We start from the raw sequence: 17,087 nt of genomic DNA on the forward strand, positions 1-17,087 counted from the left end.
TGGGGGGTGGAGCAGCAGTGAGGTACCCTAGAGCAACAGCAGGGAACTCTTTTTATGTCCCCAAAGCAGGTAAGAATCCCCTCCCTTACCTTGCATGCTTAGCAGCATCTCCCTTTCTCTCCCATTTCCCCCACTTGCTCACTGCTGTTGCTTTCCCCAGCTAACCCTGGGTGAAGTAAAATCCAGAGCCACTACTGGGCTCAGCCAATGACAATGATAGCAGATGGGGTCCCTCTCCCTGCCCAGTTCCCTTGGGTGTTCTCCACCAGCCCAGGAGCAGGCTCAGGGAAGGGGAACCTGCCTACCACCACTGCTGTCTCTGACTGAGCCTGGCTTTCTGCAGAGCCAGTGTTTGCAGCCCTGGCTGGAGTGGGGCAGGAGGGGCCAGGACAGTGGTGGTGGTGGTAGGTGGGCTTCTCCATCCTGTGCCCAGAACTGTAAGTAGAGAGGGCAATGGGGGAAATGTCAGGGGGGCAAAATGCTGCTGAGGATATAGAGAAGGGGAAGGCTGAATGGGGTGGGGGGGTGGTTCACACATGATTCAGGGGCTTAAAAATGTCACTGGCACCAGTCTCTGATCCAACACTCCCCTTTTCAAAATCCTGGATCTACCTATGATTTTTACTCATGTGAGCAGTGCCTGCCTCCCCATTTTATGGTCCAATTCTATATTTTCTCCCCTAAAAAAGAAAGGCAAGTTTAAACTAGGAGACAGAATAGAGGTTTAATGTTTTCAGGATGCATAGAAAAGTAACAGAAGCTTGTTCTCCCACATTGTGTTAGAAGATGCCACAATATGGTGGACAGATGACTATGGGGGAGCGTAACATTCAAACATGGTTAAAAATGCCTTGAAAAGGAAGACACATACCTGCTGAGTGTTTCTAAGTGTTAGCTACAACATTTTTTGGTAGCTCTCAACATCAAAAAACAAGTTGTTGATATACAGCTTGGGACATCTCACCAAAGCTCCAGAGTTTCTGAAAATTTCACAACCCATTTATAAATTCCCATTAGCAAGTTTCTTATTTTTAATAAATAAAATCCCATTGAAACAAAACATATTTACAATTAGACCAAAATTGTTCATGTAATTCACATGAGAAAAATGCTATTTTTGAGAAAATGCTTTTATATCTTCACTACAGTCATTTGTTCTAAATTAGTACATCTCAATTGTCCATTAAATGAACATTTTCCCCTTAAGAGCTATATTTGTAGAAAAAATATTTTAGGAGGGGCTTCCTAACCATTATGTTACTGTTTAGAATCATAACCTTTTTGTGGTTTGTAATTCACATAAAATGAACATGTTCCACTGTTTGAGAAAAACCCTGCAGATAACTATAACAATCTAGATACTGTGTGACTGTATGGCACTGATTTATTTAAAATGTGCCACTGCTAAACTGCAACTTTTCTTAAACATGCACATCTGTAACCAAATAAAATTAAGCTATTTGAGTAAATGTGTTTTTTGGTTACACGTTTTCCTGTAATGAAGCCATGACCTTAATTTAATTTTCTTTGAGTTTCATCCACTGTCCTTTTCAGAAAGCACTTTAGTTTTAAATCTGTAAGAACTTGCTCTGCAGTTATTCTTTTCACAGGAACTAATTCTGTGCTACTCACCCAGCTACTGATGAAGACACTATTGGGTAGATTGTGCAAAATATGCAGTTTCAGATTTATAATTTGTGCTACGTATCATTATTGTGGGAAATATATAGCAGGGAACCATTTAAACTAGATTTCATACCACATCTTTTAAGAGAGGATGAACTCCTTGATTATATAGGGGTTTCCCCACTCTGTTGATAGGCAGCAAGCTTCAAATAGCACATATCCTATGGCAAACTACTAAAAAAATAGAACACTCCTTTTTGAATCTTAACAACCACAAATTGACCAATGTATAATCCCTATCATAACTTGATATCCTGCAAGCAACCATCTGCCTCGTTTGAACTGTGCACGATTCTGTGCATGAACTGTGCAAGCTCTATCACTGCAAAACCCACTGCCATCTTGCAGTATTCCCTCTGCAGGAGGGCAGTCACATCTCAGCTGTCTGGGGTGACCTCCTTGCTAGATGAGCAGACATCAAAGCTGTGCCCACACTGATTCTGGAACTCCATTTGTGGGCTTTAAACCTTAAAGCCCAATTCAGAAGTCTAAACTCGCAAACAATTCTTAATGGGTGTAATGCTTACACAAGTCAGAGACCCAGTAGCTTTGGAAATGTTTTTAAGATTGGGACATGTATTCCAGGAATTTGGAACTGCTCTGATACCTTCTTCTAGGCCATTCATGGAGTAAATTACATCAGCTTAGACTTTTTAAGGTCAGATCTGGAGCAGAGCAGATTCATACTGATTGAAGATCCAACCTGGATTTTTAATTCATAGGCAAATAACACCCCTAGTCCACTTACACAACACCTCTGAACTCTGTTCATTAGGTGTAATTACCCTTGTCACTTACAAAAAACAAAACAATACAATAAGGAATTCTCAGGGGAGTCAACTCCCTACTTTACATCTTTCCATCAGTTGCTTTTTTGGTTCCTCGCTCTCTTCTGGTCTTCAGTCTTAGGGCACAGACAGAAGTTACATTTTTCATGTGACTGGCCCCCTGAAAGGGCTCTACAGACATGCCATGACACACATGCATGGCTGCAGAGGGCTTTAAAAGTGGCCAATCATGCAACAAATTAACCTTCATCAAGTGAAGGATCAGATGAAGGCACTTCACTTTGGAGCACCTTAGGTAACTTGTGCTCCATAGGATTAATTTTTGTTGGGATCGGGGCTGGGCTGATGCAGCCCACACCTGACCCTGGGGTTGTCTGCAGGAAGGGAGAAGGGAGGTGGAGCAAGCTGCAAGCTGGGCAGGGGTGGGTGGATTAGAGCCTCCCTGCTTCATGACCCCCACCTCCTCCCTCCAGCTCAGGCCAGACAAACCCCAGATTGCAGCTTGCTCCCCTTCCTGTCTTCCCCCTCCCTTCTTGCTGACGGCACCAGAGCTGGGACGGAGAGGGGGCAGGACTGAGGGAGAGGGGCAATTCCTCTGCTGCCGGCAGGCTCTGTGGGCTTCTGCAGCCAAGCTCAATTCCTCCCCTCCCTCCCCCCTGACTCCAGAAGTCTGTTGGGTTGGGGGGGGCACTCTAACTCATAGCTCTTTATGTAAAGCACCATGAGATAGAGCAAGGGCTGCACATCTGTCAGTGCCTTTAATTGCACCAATACACCACCCTTCTTGAGCCAAACTGTTAGGCTAGGGACAGCCATTCAAAAAGCCCAAGCCTGAATTGATTCACTTTTTGTAGGTCAGTATAAGCTGCACAGCTTAAACTGATTAATAACTGGACAGACATTCTCTGTTAAACCAGGGAATGCAGACGCATGCCTGCTGTGACACAAGCTAGAAGCTGGCGGGTGCTAGAGCGTGCCTACAAGCTGCTGCCAAAGGGGAGGGAAGAGAGACACCCTCCAAAGCTCTCATGCCTCCCTGCTTGAATGGAGGGGGTGTGGCCAGGCACCAGCCAGAGCTAGCAGACACACAGGATGCTAATTACCAGCCTGGGGTGGGGAGGAGCTGCTGACAGACTGAGGAATGGGGTTAGGGAAAAAGTCCTCTCTCTGAAGCAATCATGTATTGAACATAGCAATTTGCAAAGCATACAGGAAACTACCAAAAATCTTTGCCTAAGCTAAGATTCAGCCCAATAAACACAGCATATACAACTTAGTTTAATTTAAAATGTAAACCAGGAAGACAAGAATTAGTTTTACTAATCCTGAGGGCAGAGTTACAGCCAGGCATTCAGAAAGGCTTTGTTTAGGCATATAGCTCTCTGCATTCTTTGGTGAAGCTGTCTGAAATTTCCCTTAATTACATCTCCAGCATGTGTGATGATTGTCAGGTTTTTGCCAACACTTTCTACCTTTCAGTTTGGTCCCGCAGGTCTTAGCCCTGGGCTCACAAGTGCAGGGCTTGGATCTGCACACAGGAGTCTAGCTTGCCTCTCTCCCCCCTGCCCCCCCAGGATATGCTGTGAAATGAATACCCCCCGCAAGTCGCAGAGACTGCAACCAAACCCATGGCGGGGTCTGAGGGAGAGAGGGGACAGAGGGAGTCTGTCCCTGCCTGGCTGCAGGCAAGCCATAGAGGTGTGGCTGGGACTGGCAAAATGGAGCTGCGGTCCCCAGGGTTTGCCAGTGTGGAGAAGGGACAGAGGGAGGAATTTGCCTCAGGGACCATGGCAGGCCAGCATCTGGGCACACCCTGCCCCTGCACCAGCTAGAGAGCCATGGAAAGGGGCAGAGAGCATGCTGGGATGCTGGGGCTCTTTACTGGTGGCAAGTGAAAAAGTTGGAGGTGACTTCTGCTTCCCTTGGATTCATTCAGGATCACCTCCAAATGTAGTCCTTCTGGTATTCTTACATGAGCTGATGGGGGCAAGACATGTGACACCATGACTGATCATATAAGCAGTGAACATTTCTAAGTTTCTTTCCTCCCAATGTTAAATGCTAGCATCTGAATGCAAAACAATGCTGCAGGAGATTACATTGCAGATTTATGATTGTACAAACAAATCTAAGTCCTGCTTTTGTTTTATGGAATTCACCTTGTTTCTATTTAAGGTGGCATTTTGGGATGAATATGTTGTTCAATGATGAGGTAGGTATCTCATACTGTGGAAAGGTCTTGGCATGAGTTAATTGCAAAGGCTCCCTTTTCCTAAATATGATAAACAGTACATAATTTCCTGACTTTACTTTGTCCCTTTTGGTTTTACCTATGAAGGCTGAGCCAGATTCACATTCATACTAACCCTCTTTGCTCAACTCTGGCAGTAAAAAGGGGTTTTACAATGGGCACAAATGTAATCAGGACCAACAAGCCTAACTTAAGTTTGAAGTAAAAAAACTGCAGTAACCTACGGTTCAATCACTGCTGTTGTTGCTGACTTTAGATTTCAATCATATAGAACCAGATATCTTAAATGTTACCTTAAGAAATGTTTGTGGAAAAAGACTTTTATTTTAAGTTGAAAACTTAACTGCATGTTTAACCAGCTTCACTGATGTTTTAATCATATTGGACAAGCAATTTTCTTGTAGAAATAAGATAGTTAAAAATTAAGTCTGAAAATACTGTCAACAATTTCATGATATAGACATTTTAATATTAAAAGTATATTGTAAATGTATCTTTATAAACAATATGCATAAAATAGATCTACTATACTAAAGCTCTCTTTCTAAAATGCTGTTTCACAGTAATTTCTTAGATATGTAATGGTCTCTCAAAGAAATAGTGCAATTTGAAGAATGTACATTATGTCAGTGGATTAGAATAATTGGGGTCACTAATACAAGTCTTTGTAGATTTCTTGTAGGAGTGGATGAAGACTCATATCTGTCTCCGTTTTCTTTATTATTTGCAATAGCTGCACATGTTCTGTTACAATCTGTCTGAGGTCCGTCATTTTCTGAAGCAACTTTGCAAACAGCTGTGATGACTCCGGGTGATTCAGTTTTAACTGGAGCTCCAAAGCTTGCAACAAATTATCTTGTATATCTTCAATGGGTTTCACATTCAACAAACCAGGACGATCTAGAAAAAATAAGTTAGGACGGGGAGTTACTGACTGTATTAGAGATTTTAATCTAATTTGTTTATTAAAGGTTTCTCCAGCATGCTAGCCTTCTAAAAGTATCAGCTGACAACCATACAGCAATTTTTTTTCTCAACAAGACCTTTTTTAGACCACTCACAAGGAAAAAGCAGTCTTAGAAACAGCACATCAAAGTTGCTTATGTAGAGGTATACATGCAGCCTATGGCAATGTATATTCCATCCTGGATTTCAAGTGTCTTCATGATGGGAGAGTAAGAAAGAAAGATGCTTTGAAGGATAATAGTCTTAATTGGTCATCCAACAACGAATCATTAAAATACAGGTACATGAATCTGTTTGATACCTTTTAAAAATTGCAAATGGGTTTGACTACAGCAGTTTAAAAATTGCATGGGCTCTGAAAAGCAAGCTGCCAAGTTAGAAATAACTTCAATGGAAGACACACAACCTGATAGAAAGCAAAATTTGGATCAGAGGATCTCTATTCCTCTACCTTGCTAGTCTTAAAGTTGTTAACATTAATTATGCAATGCTAATACTTTACTTGTTTATAATCCCAATTCTTTGCTGCACTACCTCAAGCACCAGAGGAATCTTGTGGATATTATGGCAGTGCAGGAAGGATGCTTCAATGACATCTTCTCCTCAGGATGCTTGTACAGCTGGTGCAGGGGCTGTCTCTCTTAGGTTCATGGTAGCAAATACAGTACAACCTCAAGGTAATGAACAGTTTACAACAACCCCTATTTTAATTATCCCAAACGCAGAAACTGATTTTTCCACTATCATGATGCAGCAAACTGACTAACCCTTTAAAGTGAACAATTCCCAAGCCATACATTACACTGAGATTGGACTGTAGGGGCATTGACAGACATGCAACTCCTTGGTTTAACTCATGGAGCTTCATAGAAAGCACCATGAATTAGACAGACCCCCTGACCCAACAGACATTCCCTGTTGTGTCGGGGGGAGAAGGGGAGTGGTGGGGAGAAGGGAAAAGTGCAGGACTGAGCTCCAATCCAGTCAAGGAGCTGCCTGCCTGTAGTCTGTCTCCCCTAGCCCTGCTGAAGGCTCTAATACACCTGCCCCCACTTCAGCTCAGGTTGGGCAAACCCCAGCCTGCAGTTCCCTCCCCCTCCCCCTCCTTTCTCCCTCTTTCATCTTGCAGACAGCAAAGGGGGCAGGCCTGGGTTGCATCAGTCCAGACCTGCTTGTGTGTAGGGACTGACGGAAGTTAATGAAGGTGCTTGGCTTTGAAGCACCTTCATCTGATCCCTCATTTGATGAGGGGTAATTTATTGCATGATTGGGCACTTTTAAAGCACTCTGCAGCCATGCACTTCTGTCATGGTAAGGCTGTAGAGCACTTTCAAGAGGCTGATCGCATGACAAATGCCACTTCTGTCAGCGCCTTAGATTTCCTCCATGACAGGAATCCTGTGCTGGATATTTACAACCCTTTGCAGTGCTAACTCTGTGTAAAGAGTCAGACTGAAGAGGGCACTTTGGCACTTTATTTGTTTCAGGTCTACAAAGAACAAACTCCGTGCTACGTCTTAGTACTGATACTGGTGTTCCTCTCCCTATCTTTATGCATGTGGGAATACACTTTCTTTTACTTAGTAATGGCATTCTACTGCTAGGGAATACCAGTTTATTGCTGCTTTCAGACAGAGGTATCTTGATATAACTTAAAAAGAGACTTGGGTTGTTTGCTTCATGTGAAACCATTTGACAGACTCTAATAGGACCATTTGCTCTGTTAATTTCCCCCTCTGTGGTTCTTTTTAGGCAGTGGCCATTGTCATTTAACATGATTCCTGGCTATTTTTCTAATTTCAAGTCATATATGACTTGATTCTATAGAAACTGAAACATAAGGACAGTGTTTTCAAGTGTCTTTGCACTTGACAATAAGAGCTAGTGGTTTGCTAATACTTTGGTTGCTAATGAATAACAAGATAAACCCACTTTACAATGGTTATGGCATCTTGACAATCAGAATCCAGAATATGGATGGGATACAGCACAAGTTAATAGTGTAAGTAAAATTGTCTGGTCAGCAACCAGATTAATCACACGCATTGCCCAATAAAAAACAACACATACAACCAGTCTCAATGACTTCTGTATGGAGATCTCTCCAGTCTGGAGAGGAGAAGGGGCTGATTAGTACCCAGTATTCATTGCTGGTTAATTACTCTGCAAGATACGTGCCACAAGAGGCTTAGCCAATATTGGCAGTGGTTGATGAGGAATGTTATCCTGAGTAAACATTAGCTCAGCACTAGATTTGCAGGAAAAAGGGTGCTCTCTCACACTTTAGCTTTATTTATCAAGCACCACTTCCACAGGTATAATCTGAAAACAAGATAAGCAGAACTGTGAAAAGTATGTTTGTATAATAAGTCTGCAGGGTAGCTACAGCTGTGGCACCTGAGACATGGCTTTAGCAGGGAGAATAATTGGGCTTTACTGCAGACACTCTACCCCAGACTCTGATTTATTCAATCCCTGTGTATGAGGCAAGAATGGAGCATCGGGCCCAGGCTATTCCAAGTCACCATGTGCTGGGACATTTTGGCCTGCTATCATTGTCAGTAGTAGCCGGGCTAATTTAATATCTGACAGGGCTGATTGCAGTCCCCAGAGAAGCAGAAACCAGCTCTTTGTCCAGCATGCTGTGGCTAAGCACCCTCTTTGCCTCTGACCTACCCCTTATGCTGAGGATATGGAAAATGGTTAGTGTCGTGTCCTGAAACCAGCTCTGTACTAGAAGAGAAGAATCCCTTTGTATGTCAAGAGCTATATACATAAAGGAGAGTTAATCTACTGAAGAATCAGGCCTGGCCACAGTCAAAGGCTAGATCAGCAGTTCTGTACTACTCTTAAGAAATGGTGTTCTGCTATGGTCTGTGGACCAGATCTAGCCCTCAAAGTGATAGGATCCAACCAGCAGCATAGGGGATCAGTGGTGTACACCTTGACCTGGCACATCCCTTTACCTTCCCTGTACCCATGCCACTGATCCCCCTCCACAACCAGAGGTAAACTCTTCCTCTCTCTCCCCACTTCCCTCCGTCCCCTCCCTCTAACATAGACAGACACTTCTCTTCCTCCTCACCTCCCCTATCAGGCTATGCATATGGAGGGGGAGTGGTAGCCCACAGTGCAACTGAATCACAAGCACCTGGCCCACCACTAAAAGACAGGGCTCCACTACTCTGTGATCAAATCATTAGTATTCAATTACTTAAAATAGTTCCTTTGTTTCTGGGTGGTGGTGGAGATAGAGATTTCTTACAATGATTTCTCCTAAATAAGAGCAGTGTTTGTGTTATTCCCAGCTCTTCTCAGACAGATAGTTAATATGATGCAGCCAACACACATGGAGCAAAATCTGAGTTTCAAAGTTCAGGAGCATTTTGATTTGAGGTTTTGGCTCAAGCTCATTTCTACCTTTCACATCTCTATATTGGATAGCAGGATTACAATCCCAAAATCATAATGCAAAGGAAACTGGGACTCCAACTTAATTCATAAATATTCTTTATATATAAAGTCTAGATTTATTTAAATAAGCAAATGAAATTTGCCAACACTACACATATGGGAGGTATTTTCAATACAAAGGTAGACGGAAATAGCACACAAGAGGAACTGGACAACCTTGAGTCCTGGAATCACTGAGATAGAACGACATTTTATACTACTAGAAGGTCACGCACTCAATTCAGTGACTAATACCAAGAATTCCTGATTAACCTGTGACTCCGCAGAAATCTCAGAGAAGGAGAGACTATGGTGTATTAATCCATCACAGGATGGCTATGAACCACCACTGTCATGAAGAGGCATATTCAGTCCTAACACACTAGAAGACAATGTTTTGAGAAGGTACAGAAACAAATGCAGTAGCACTCTGTCAGAGGAGTGAGGTTTGGGAACAGCCTTCCAATAGGATGTAGGGCACACAACCCAACTGCTTTTGAGATGAACTTCAAACCTTTATGACTGCATTTATATGACCTAGTTGCCTGAGACACAGCGTGGGACCCCATGGCCTTGGAGGTCCATTGCAGCTCTCTATTGCTAGTTATTAACACTCACAGGGTTGCCAGAGGTCACTAATGCATACAAGTCTATTTGTAATACTATACTTTTATGGCCCCAAAATCTGGCAGTGTGAGAAAACTGCAATCAGAAAAACGATATGTAAGCAAACAGTTCCTTCTTACTGGCTTTCTAGAGGGCTTTGACAATAATTTCAAAATATTTTTTAAAATATCTAGAGGACTGGGACAACTTATGGAGACTGGTTTTTAGACTATCTGGGCCTGTTAAAGGTGGTGTAATATTCATCTAATATCCATACTATCCTTCAGAAAACTCCCAACTCTTAATATTTCAAGGCTTTTGGAATGCAATAGCTTTAAACATTGCTGTGGGCTGCAGATGAACTGTGAACTAACAGAGTATGACTCAGTGTACAATAATATAAAAGCCAAACAAGCACAAAGACTTCACCCTTTATTTCCTTTGAGATTATCCTCCATTTCCCGTTTCTCTTAATGGTGGGAATTTGTAGGGTGAGTTTTTCAGAATGAAATCGACATCAAGACCAGCAAATACGATTCTTAAATTTGACTTTCAAGGTTAAATTTGACTTTCAAGGTTCCTGAAACAAACTCAGAATGTCTGCATTTAGGGTAGCATTTTCCAAAGAGCGTAAAGGAACGAAGACACCCAAATTCAACTGAAATTCAGTCAGAATTCAGGTCCTGACTTTGACAGGCTTCTCACAGGGTATTTGATAGGAAGAAGGACACCAACACAAGATGCTCCAGGCAGAGGTGGCCCCATGGAAGAAGACACAAAAGTGGGAGGGAAATATGAAGGTGAAGATTACCTGGGAGCCTTCGATGAGCAGAAAATGAGAGTGGGATTAGAGATAAATGAAAAGCAAATTGTGGATAGGAGCTTTGAAACTGAAAAAAAAAAAGAACAGAGCGAGAGGAAGCCAGCAAAGGGAACCAATAACAGCAATGACAGGACAGAAGAATTTGGAAGTGGCATTTTTAAAGACTTCACTGAGGAGATATTTGGTGACAGGAGGCCAAGGAGGAATAGGTGGCACCTGCTGAAGTGAGAAATGACCAACACGAGAAAAGAGTGAAGTGGAATGATGTCTTTAAATTTATATGACAATTACCCAGTTTCATTCAAGAGCAGACAGCAACAAGTCCATTCCCTGTAAATTCAGGATGGAGTCCCGTGACACAGCCATCATGGTAACCAGCATATTTTTGAGGCTATATTTTAATCTGTTTTTCATAATCTCAGATTATTAAAATTGAGTGCAACCGTTTGCTAATAATGTACCTTTTATCCAGCTCAGAAAATGTTAGCAAAATGGTCTGGTTTCACTTTTTGATTATTATAGAAGTCTTTAAACAATCTTATTCCTGTTTCTCACTCATTAACACAAGGCATCTTTATTTGGTTTAGAAGTACTGCAGGAAAATTTTAAAATTCAGATAAAAAACAATTTCAGTGACTGGAAAAGTTACTTAAATTTTTCTGAACTTTGTAAAACTTTTTTTAAAGGTCCCCTAGATTTGGGATCTAAAGTGTGTTTGTTTAAATTGATAGCATATTGTCTTAAGCAAAAAAAAAAATGGGTTTACAAATCTGAAAGCCTCTTTTGGATGCTAATGCCCTTAATATTATGGACTTTAGTTTTTTGTTATTTGTTGCTTATGAAATGGCCATCTGCCTGACTCGATGTTTTAGGCTAGCATGGGGAACTGCATTAGGTCTTATGTCTCTCACAGCCATCACTGTTCAAGGTCACCTAGCTTGAATACGCGTTCTGAAATCAAAATGTGATAAAATACACAAAGCAACTTAAACTGGCTGATTGAATTTTTATAAGTGCTGCTTCCATTACTGAGGCAGTTATGACTCAACAGTTTTAGTTTTACTTACCACTCTGTCACATGCATTCCCTCATCAGGATTTTGGTTCAAAGCCCATACTGATTATCTTCAGTCACTGGTCTGACAGAAAACACTTCCCTATTCTAACAGGGTTACAAGAAGTGGAATCTCTATAACAGTCAAAATGAAATGATTTCTTGATAATATTCAGTGATAAAACCTCAAGTTTTTCAGACTGTAAGCAATGGTCTAACATAATAGGTAACAAACGGTTGCTAGTCAGTGCTCTAGATTTGTTACAAAACACACATAGTAAGAGACAGACAAGTCAGTGGTGCAGACAGACCTGACCTGAAATCCTGGGTCTGAATGCACTCTGATTGTTGGATCAGAGCATCGATCCAATTGCACTAGACCCTTTCACAGTCAGACTGAATTCCAGATTCAAATGCTCCCTAAACTTTGCAGGGTATTAAATGCAAAAGCTGGGGTCTGGAACCAGACATTCCTGTGTGGCTCCATCCATGCCAGAGGCATAACTCCACAGAAGCGGCCCTGTAAATTTGGACTCAATTTGTTTATTAACTGGCTTAATGAGGCACTAGGTAATTATGAGAACTGAGTTTAATCTGAAATTTAGTGCTCCATGTCTCAGAATAAAGAGGTCATTTGGGCCCTGTTTTAGCAAAGCATGTTTTCATTTGCAAAGCATGTTTTCATAAGTTATGTGCTTAATTAATTTGCTGAGTCAAAGCCTTGGTATAGCAATATTTTAATTTACCTCTTTTTTTTTTATGGTTGGGTCATACATTTAGCTGGATCTGGCCTTTCATAGGTATTTCTAGCTATGGGGTTATACCTACATATGCACATAAACAAACACACACACACAAAATAAAAATGACAACTCTTCAGTTCTTCCTAGACATGTATTCTATAATGCAAACACCCTAAAACAAAAAAAGAAAAAGGGACAGGATGGGAAAAGCAGCCATCATACAAACCTTCTTTCTATTTACATACAACCAGTAAGAAATCATGTGTGCTGAAACAAAAGTGCACAGAAATGTCTCATAAGAGCCATGCTCAGATTTATAAATGTATAAACTAGACTGCTTGGTATCCTTCCATCCAAATTAACATGGCAAAATGTAAATGTAGGATAACACAACAGAAAAAGGATAACACAACAGAAAAAAGCCCTTCACTTTTTAACCCTTTGGCCATCCTCTGTCAGAATTAATACCACAGTTTCTGTGAAGAAACATCTCTCTTTTCTGGTAATCTTGTCAGTTATGAACTTTACAGGAATGCTAATGAATTACTTCAGTGAAACTATGTACATTTAAATGCATTTAGACAATGGGGGAAAAGCACTTTTGACATCTAAAATTTCATTTTTAGTTCTGCTTGCATTACTCAGATGACATTCATTAAACAATCAAGGTTCTTTCCATTCTGATGTAATAGTAAAAGTCTGCCAACCATTATTTTCCCTTCATCAGTTCTTATATTTTGTGAGCTTTCCCCCTCTTGATATGAAACTAAGCAAGTGGCATGCTCTCTTCACCACTGCATGTGAAATAAGCCCCTAGCCATAATGAACTTCTCAGTGAAAAAGTGTCATAAAATGGCCTTTAGGATAGTTACCATCCTAGGACCAAAATCTGAACTATCCTATTCCTTTAGATAGTCTTTTCTATCACAAAATTTGTACAGGGTGGTAGGGGGAGGCCTTCCCATCTGACTCTGCACTACAGCTGTTCCGCAACCTTCTGGGGTGATAATACAGCACTTTTCACAAGCTTATTCACAAGAGTATTTTTTAGAGAAAGAAAATGCTGTACGAAGAAGCAGTCACTTTACGGCACTGCTGAATCCCTTATATTCTACATGTAGTTGAGAACGTATCGCCGAGGGGGACACTTGATGGAGGGTAATAATGACTAGGGGTAGGGAGAGACATTCAAAAAGCCTGAGCCTGAATTGATTTAATCTTTGCAGGTTAGTCTAACTTGTCTAGGCTGAATCAGTTTGTAACTGTCCAGACATCCCCTCTGGACTGAAAAAATGCAGGCACATGCTCGCAGTGGCTCAGGATAGAAGCTGGGGGGAGGGGGGCAGGGGCTAGAGCAGTCCTCCCTTCCCATCCACAAGGCTGAACTGAGGGGGGGCAGTGTGCCCAGGCTCTGATTAGGGAGGGGTTCCCTCCCCTCCTGACCAGCCCAGCAGGGAATTGGTAACACAGTGTTTATAACCCCAAACTCAGTGTTTATCAGCCCATTAAGAAAACAACAGAGGGACATTACAAACTACCTGCTGATTATGACTTTGTCCCGTCTGCCACAGCATGGACCATAGCCAGCATGTGGTCTGCTAGCTAATGCTGAGAGGTGTCTGTGTAAGACAGAGGGGACAGGAATCCCTGCTCCAGCAAGGAGTGGAGAGGGGAAGCGGGGAGCAGGAGGAAGCCAGGCAGATGCCTGCAGTCTCTGTGGGAGCTGTAGCCAGGGAGCAGAGGGGAGGGGCCCATCCAGCCCACAAAGAATGCTGGGATGCTGGGGGTGTTTGGTTTATCTTTACGGTCTGGGACAGACATTGCATAAACTGGCTTGAACCAAATCAGTTAAGTCTGATACTACATTCAACCAGGTTTATCTCCAACCTGTTTCAGCCATTTTCAAACTGGTTTATGTGCCCTGAACATCAGTTCTGTTACAGGTTTAAACCAGTTTCTGATCACTTAAACCAGTTTATGTGTAATGTCTGTCCCTAGCCTGGGAGAGTTTCTGAAAATATTTTTCCAAATTTTACTTTAGCAAAGTACATTTTTAAAGTACAGCAAAAGTTGTGTTAACCGGCACCTTACAAGCCAGCATGCTCTGTTAACTGGCATACTGGCTTGTAAGGGAAAAGTGAAACCAGAAGTGCCCACCTTGGCACTTCCAGTTTTGCAGAGCCCCCACAGCCCAGGGGAAATCAGCCTGTGCTGCCAAGCCCCCATGGCCCAGGGGCATAGGAGGCTGTGTGGGTCCCCCCTCCCTGTCCCTTGGGGCCCATGGGTCCTGTGGGAGAGGCGGCAATGGGGCGGGAGGGGTGGCAACATGGCGGGAGGGGCAGCAACACCCCAGATGTGGTGGGACAGGCAGCGGCCCGAACAGGCAAAGACACCGGTTCAGGCCGCTCAGTTATCCAACATATTCTGTTATCCGGCACACTCCATTCACCATGCTTGCTGGATAACAAAGCTTTAACTGTAAAATGAATTATAAAAACCTTGGATGAAAACTTTACATTGCTGACAATAGTATAAAAAATGTCCCTTGCCAGAAATAGGCATTTTTTTGCTGCCCCTGAAAAGCACTGTTTGGCTGTGTGTCTATAGTAAGCTTACTGTTCCTGGAGATCCTGTCTTCAAACACACTGTCCCACACTGGGCAGGCCACCTTGTAAACCAGCAGCAGTGTAACTGCATACATATGAACAAGCTTATTAGTTTGAGGACAAACTAATTGTCAATGTCAGTCTGCACGGCTAATTAGCCCAAATGCTGTACAGAGGCTTCAACACTGTTTACCATTTAAGCAGCAGCCCATACAGGCTAACACAGCATGTTTAAGGTGCTCACTGCTGGGGATAGTAAGCTTACTATCTTGGCATAGCCTTGGTCCTGCCAGCATTTTTTTGAAGCAGCAGAATATTTTTTCCTCAGCTGAAAATGTTCAGTATTTTTTTTCAGGCAGAACATACACATACACATTAAGAACAGCTGTTAGGTCTTATAATAATGGGCACCAAACAGCATTTGGAGGGACCTCAGCTGAACAATGTGGCCCACTGTGCTTTGAATAGCTCAGCTGGAGTTCAAATTGATGACTCTGGAGGTGAGATTACTTTTAATTTGTTGCCATTACAGTTCATTTGTCAGCTTCTCCCTATGATTATAACGTGGGCATTTTGCCTTGTAAAATACACCATGTATGAAACTATCTCAATCTCAAATGATTTAGAAGTTCAGAGGACCTGTGATGCGTTCCAAACTTTCACTTGACAATGAGAAACTTTTCCCGTTCAATGTTCCAGCTGGAAATAGCCTTTTCTTTTTCCTCCTTTTTAAACAGCATAAGAGGTACCACTTAAGGGGACAGCAGATCCAGCATTATTTGCCTAGGCAATGACAGATTCATTTAGACAGAAGCAAACTATTTGGCTGTAGAGTCTTTGTAAGCTACAGCTGAGACCACTTGTTAGTTATTTCTTAGGGTATACATATATACACAGATATATTTTAAAAATTCTTTTAACATTGCAACATTCTAATGAATGATTCAAAAAGGATGTATTGGCTCCAGATCTCTAATTTTCAAGTGTAACTGTCCTGATTCTTCAATTTTTAGGCTGGTTAAGGCCCCCTGAAATATTAACAAGATCATCCAAAAGAGCCAAGAAACAGGATTTTATTCTCACACTTCATTAAGCCTGACAGTATTAAATTGCCTATTGTAAAGAGAGAAGACTGCTTTTCATGCATTTACTAGAGATATGCATTTAAACATCATAAGCAGGGATCTGACTCCGTAAACTAAAGGACAATACCATTCCCAAGGAGACAATGAGTACTTATTGTCATGGATACATGTTTTACAAAACACTGTTCTTATTTTAACAGGTTTTGAAGACAAATAGGAGGCCATCACATTCGGAAATCTGTTTTAGTATCTGAAAACTACAAGATTTCTGTGAAAATGGAGCTCATTTGTATGTTAGCGTGATTGGATCAAATTCAGAATTATTTTAGGACTAATTAATACAGTTCAATAAATAGTTTATGAATCTCTGGTTTCAAATTATTTATACAAGACAAAGAAATACTACTGGCTGATGAATCTAACTCAGAGCAGTTCAGTATTTTTGTGGATTATGATCTACCTGGGATCCAAAATTTAACATTACTTACATCATACCTGTTTCCTCAAATATAAAACAAACATCACTGAAATTTAACAGACCCAGATTTACAGTAACTGATTATGAGTTCTCTTTTTTCAGTTAGGATAGGGAGGATTTTAGGAGGCCTGTTTCTCATCTAACTTTTCACTAATATTAGAAAACTCAAAATATTGGCTTACTTTCTGGAATACCCTGGTAAGTTTATATACCTCCCCCAGCCAACTAAAAATGTGCTGGTATCATATTTCTTCTTTATTGAATTAACTCAAAGTCCTCAGGGATCAATTTGTTTAAAAGTCTTGCTGAAGAAAAGGTCTTCTGAGAAGAGCTGTACTTGTTTGAAGTGGATTTAGCTAGTCTAATAAAACAAGTTGTGATATTGTATTTTCACTGAATGAAATAGAATGCTAGAACAAATTTTGCATTAGTTTAGATTCAGTGCATAGCAAATCAAACTTAACAAGGCTCTCAACAAAATGTTTGAACTCGGTAGGATAATGTGGTTGCTTATGTTAAAAAATAATTTAATAAAGAAGCCCTCTGTTT

At 41.5% G+C, this 17,087-nt stretch overlaps 1 protein-coding gene and 1 long non-coding RNA gene across 2 annotated transcripts in view; both read right to left on the minus strand.

The window, feature by feature from the left end:
• Positions 1 to 17,087, minus strand: part of LOC109311370 — a 211,349-nt gene that overhangs the window by 91,697 nt on the left and 102,565 nt on the right. The window lies entirely within an intron of this gene.
• PPARG (peroxisome proliferator activated receptor gamma) overlaps positions 5,030 to 17,087 on the minus strand; it is a 47,955-nt gene continuing 35,897 nt past the window's right edge. The window contains exon 5 of the mRNA XM_019536985.1: positions 5,030 to 5,625. Within this exon, the coding sequence (XP_019392530.1) occupies positions 5,378 to 5,625 (248 nt within the window). The 3' untranslated portion in view covers positions 5,030 to 5,377. The remainder of the gene's footprint in view (positions 5,626 to 17,087) is intronic.

Source organism: Crocodylus porosus, unplaced genomic scaffold, assembly GCF_001723895.1.
Source record: "Crocodylus porosus isolate Cpor-Errol unplaced genomic scaffold, CroPor_comp1, whole genome shotgun sequence".
NCBI classification, from domain to species: domain Eukaryota; kingdom Metazoa; phylum Chordata; order Crocodylia; family Crocodylidae; genus Crocodylus; species Crocodylus porosus.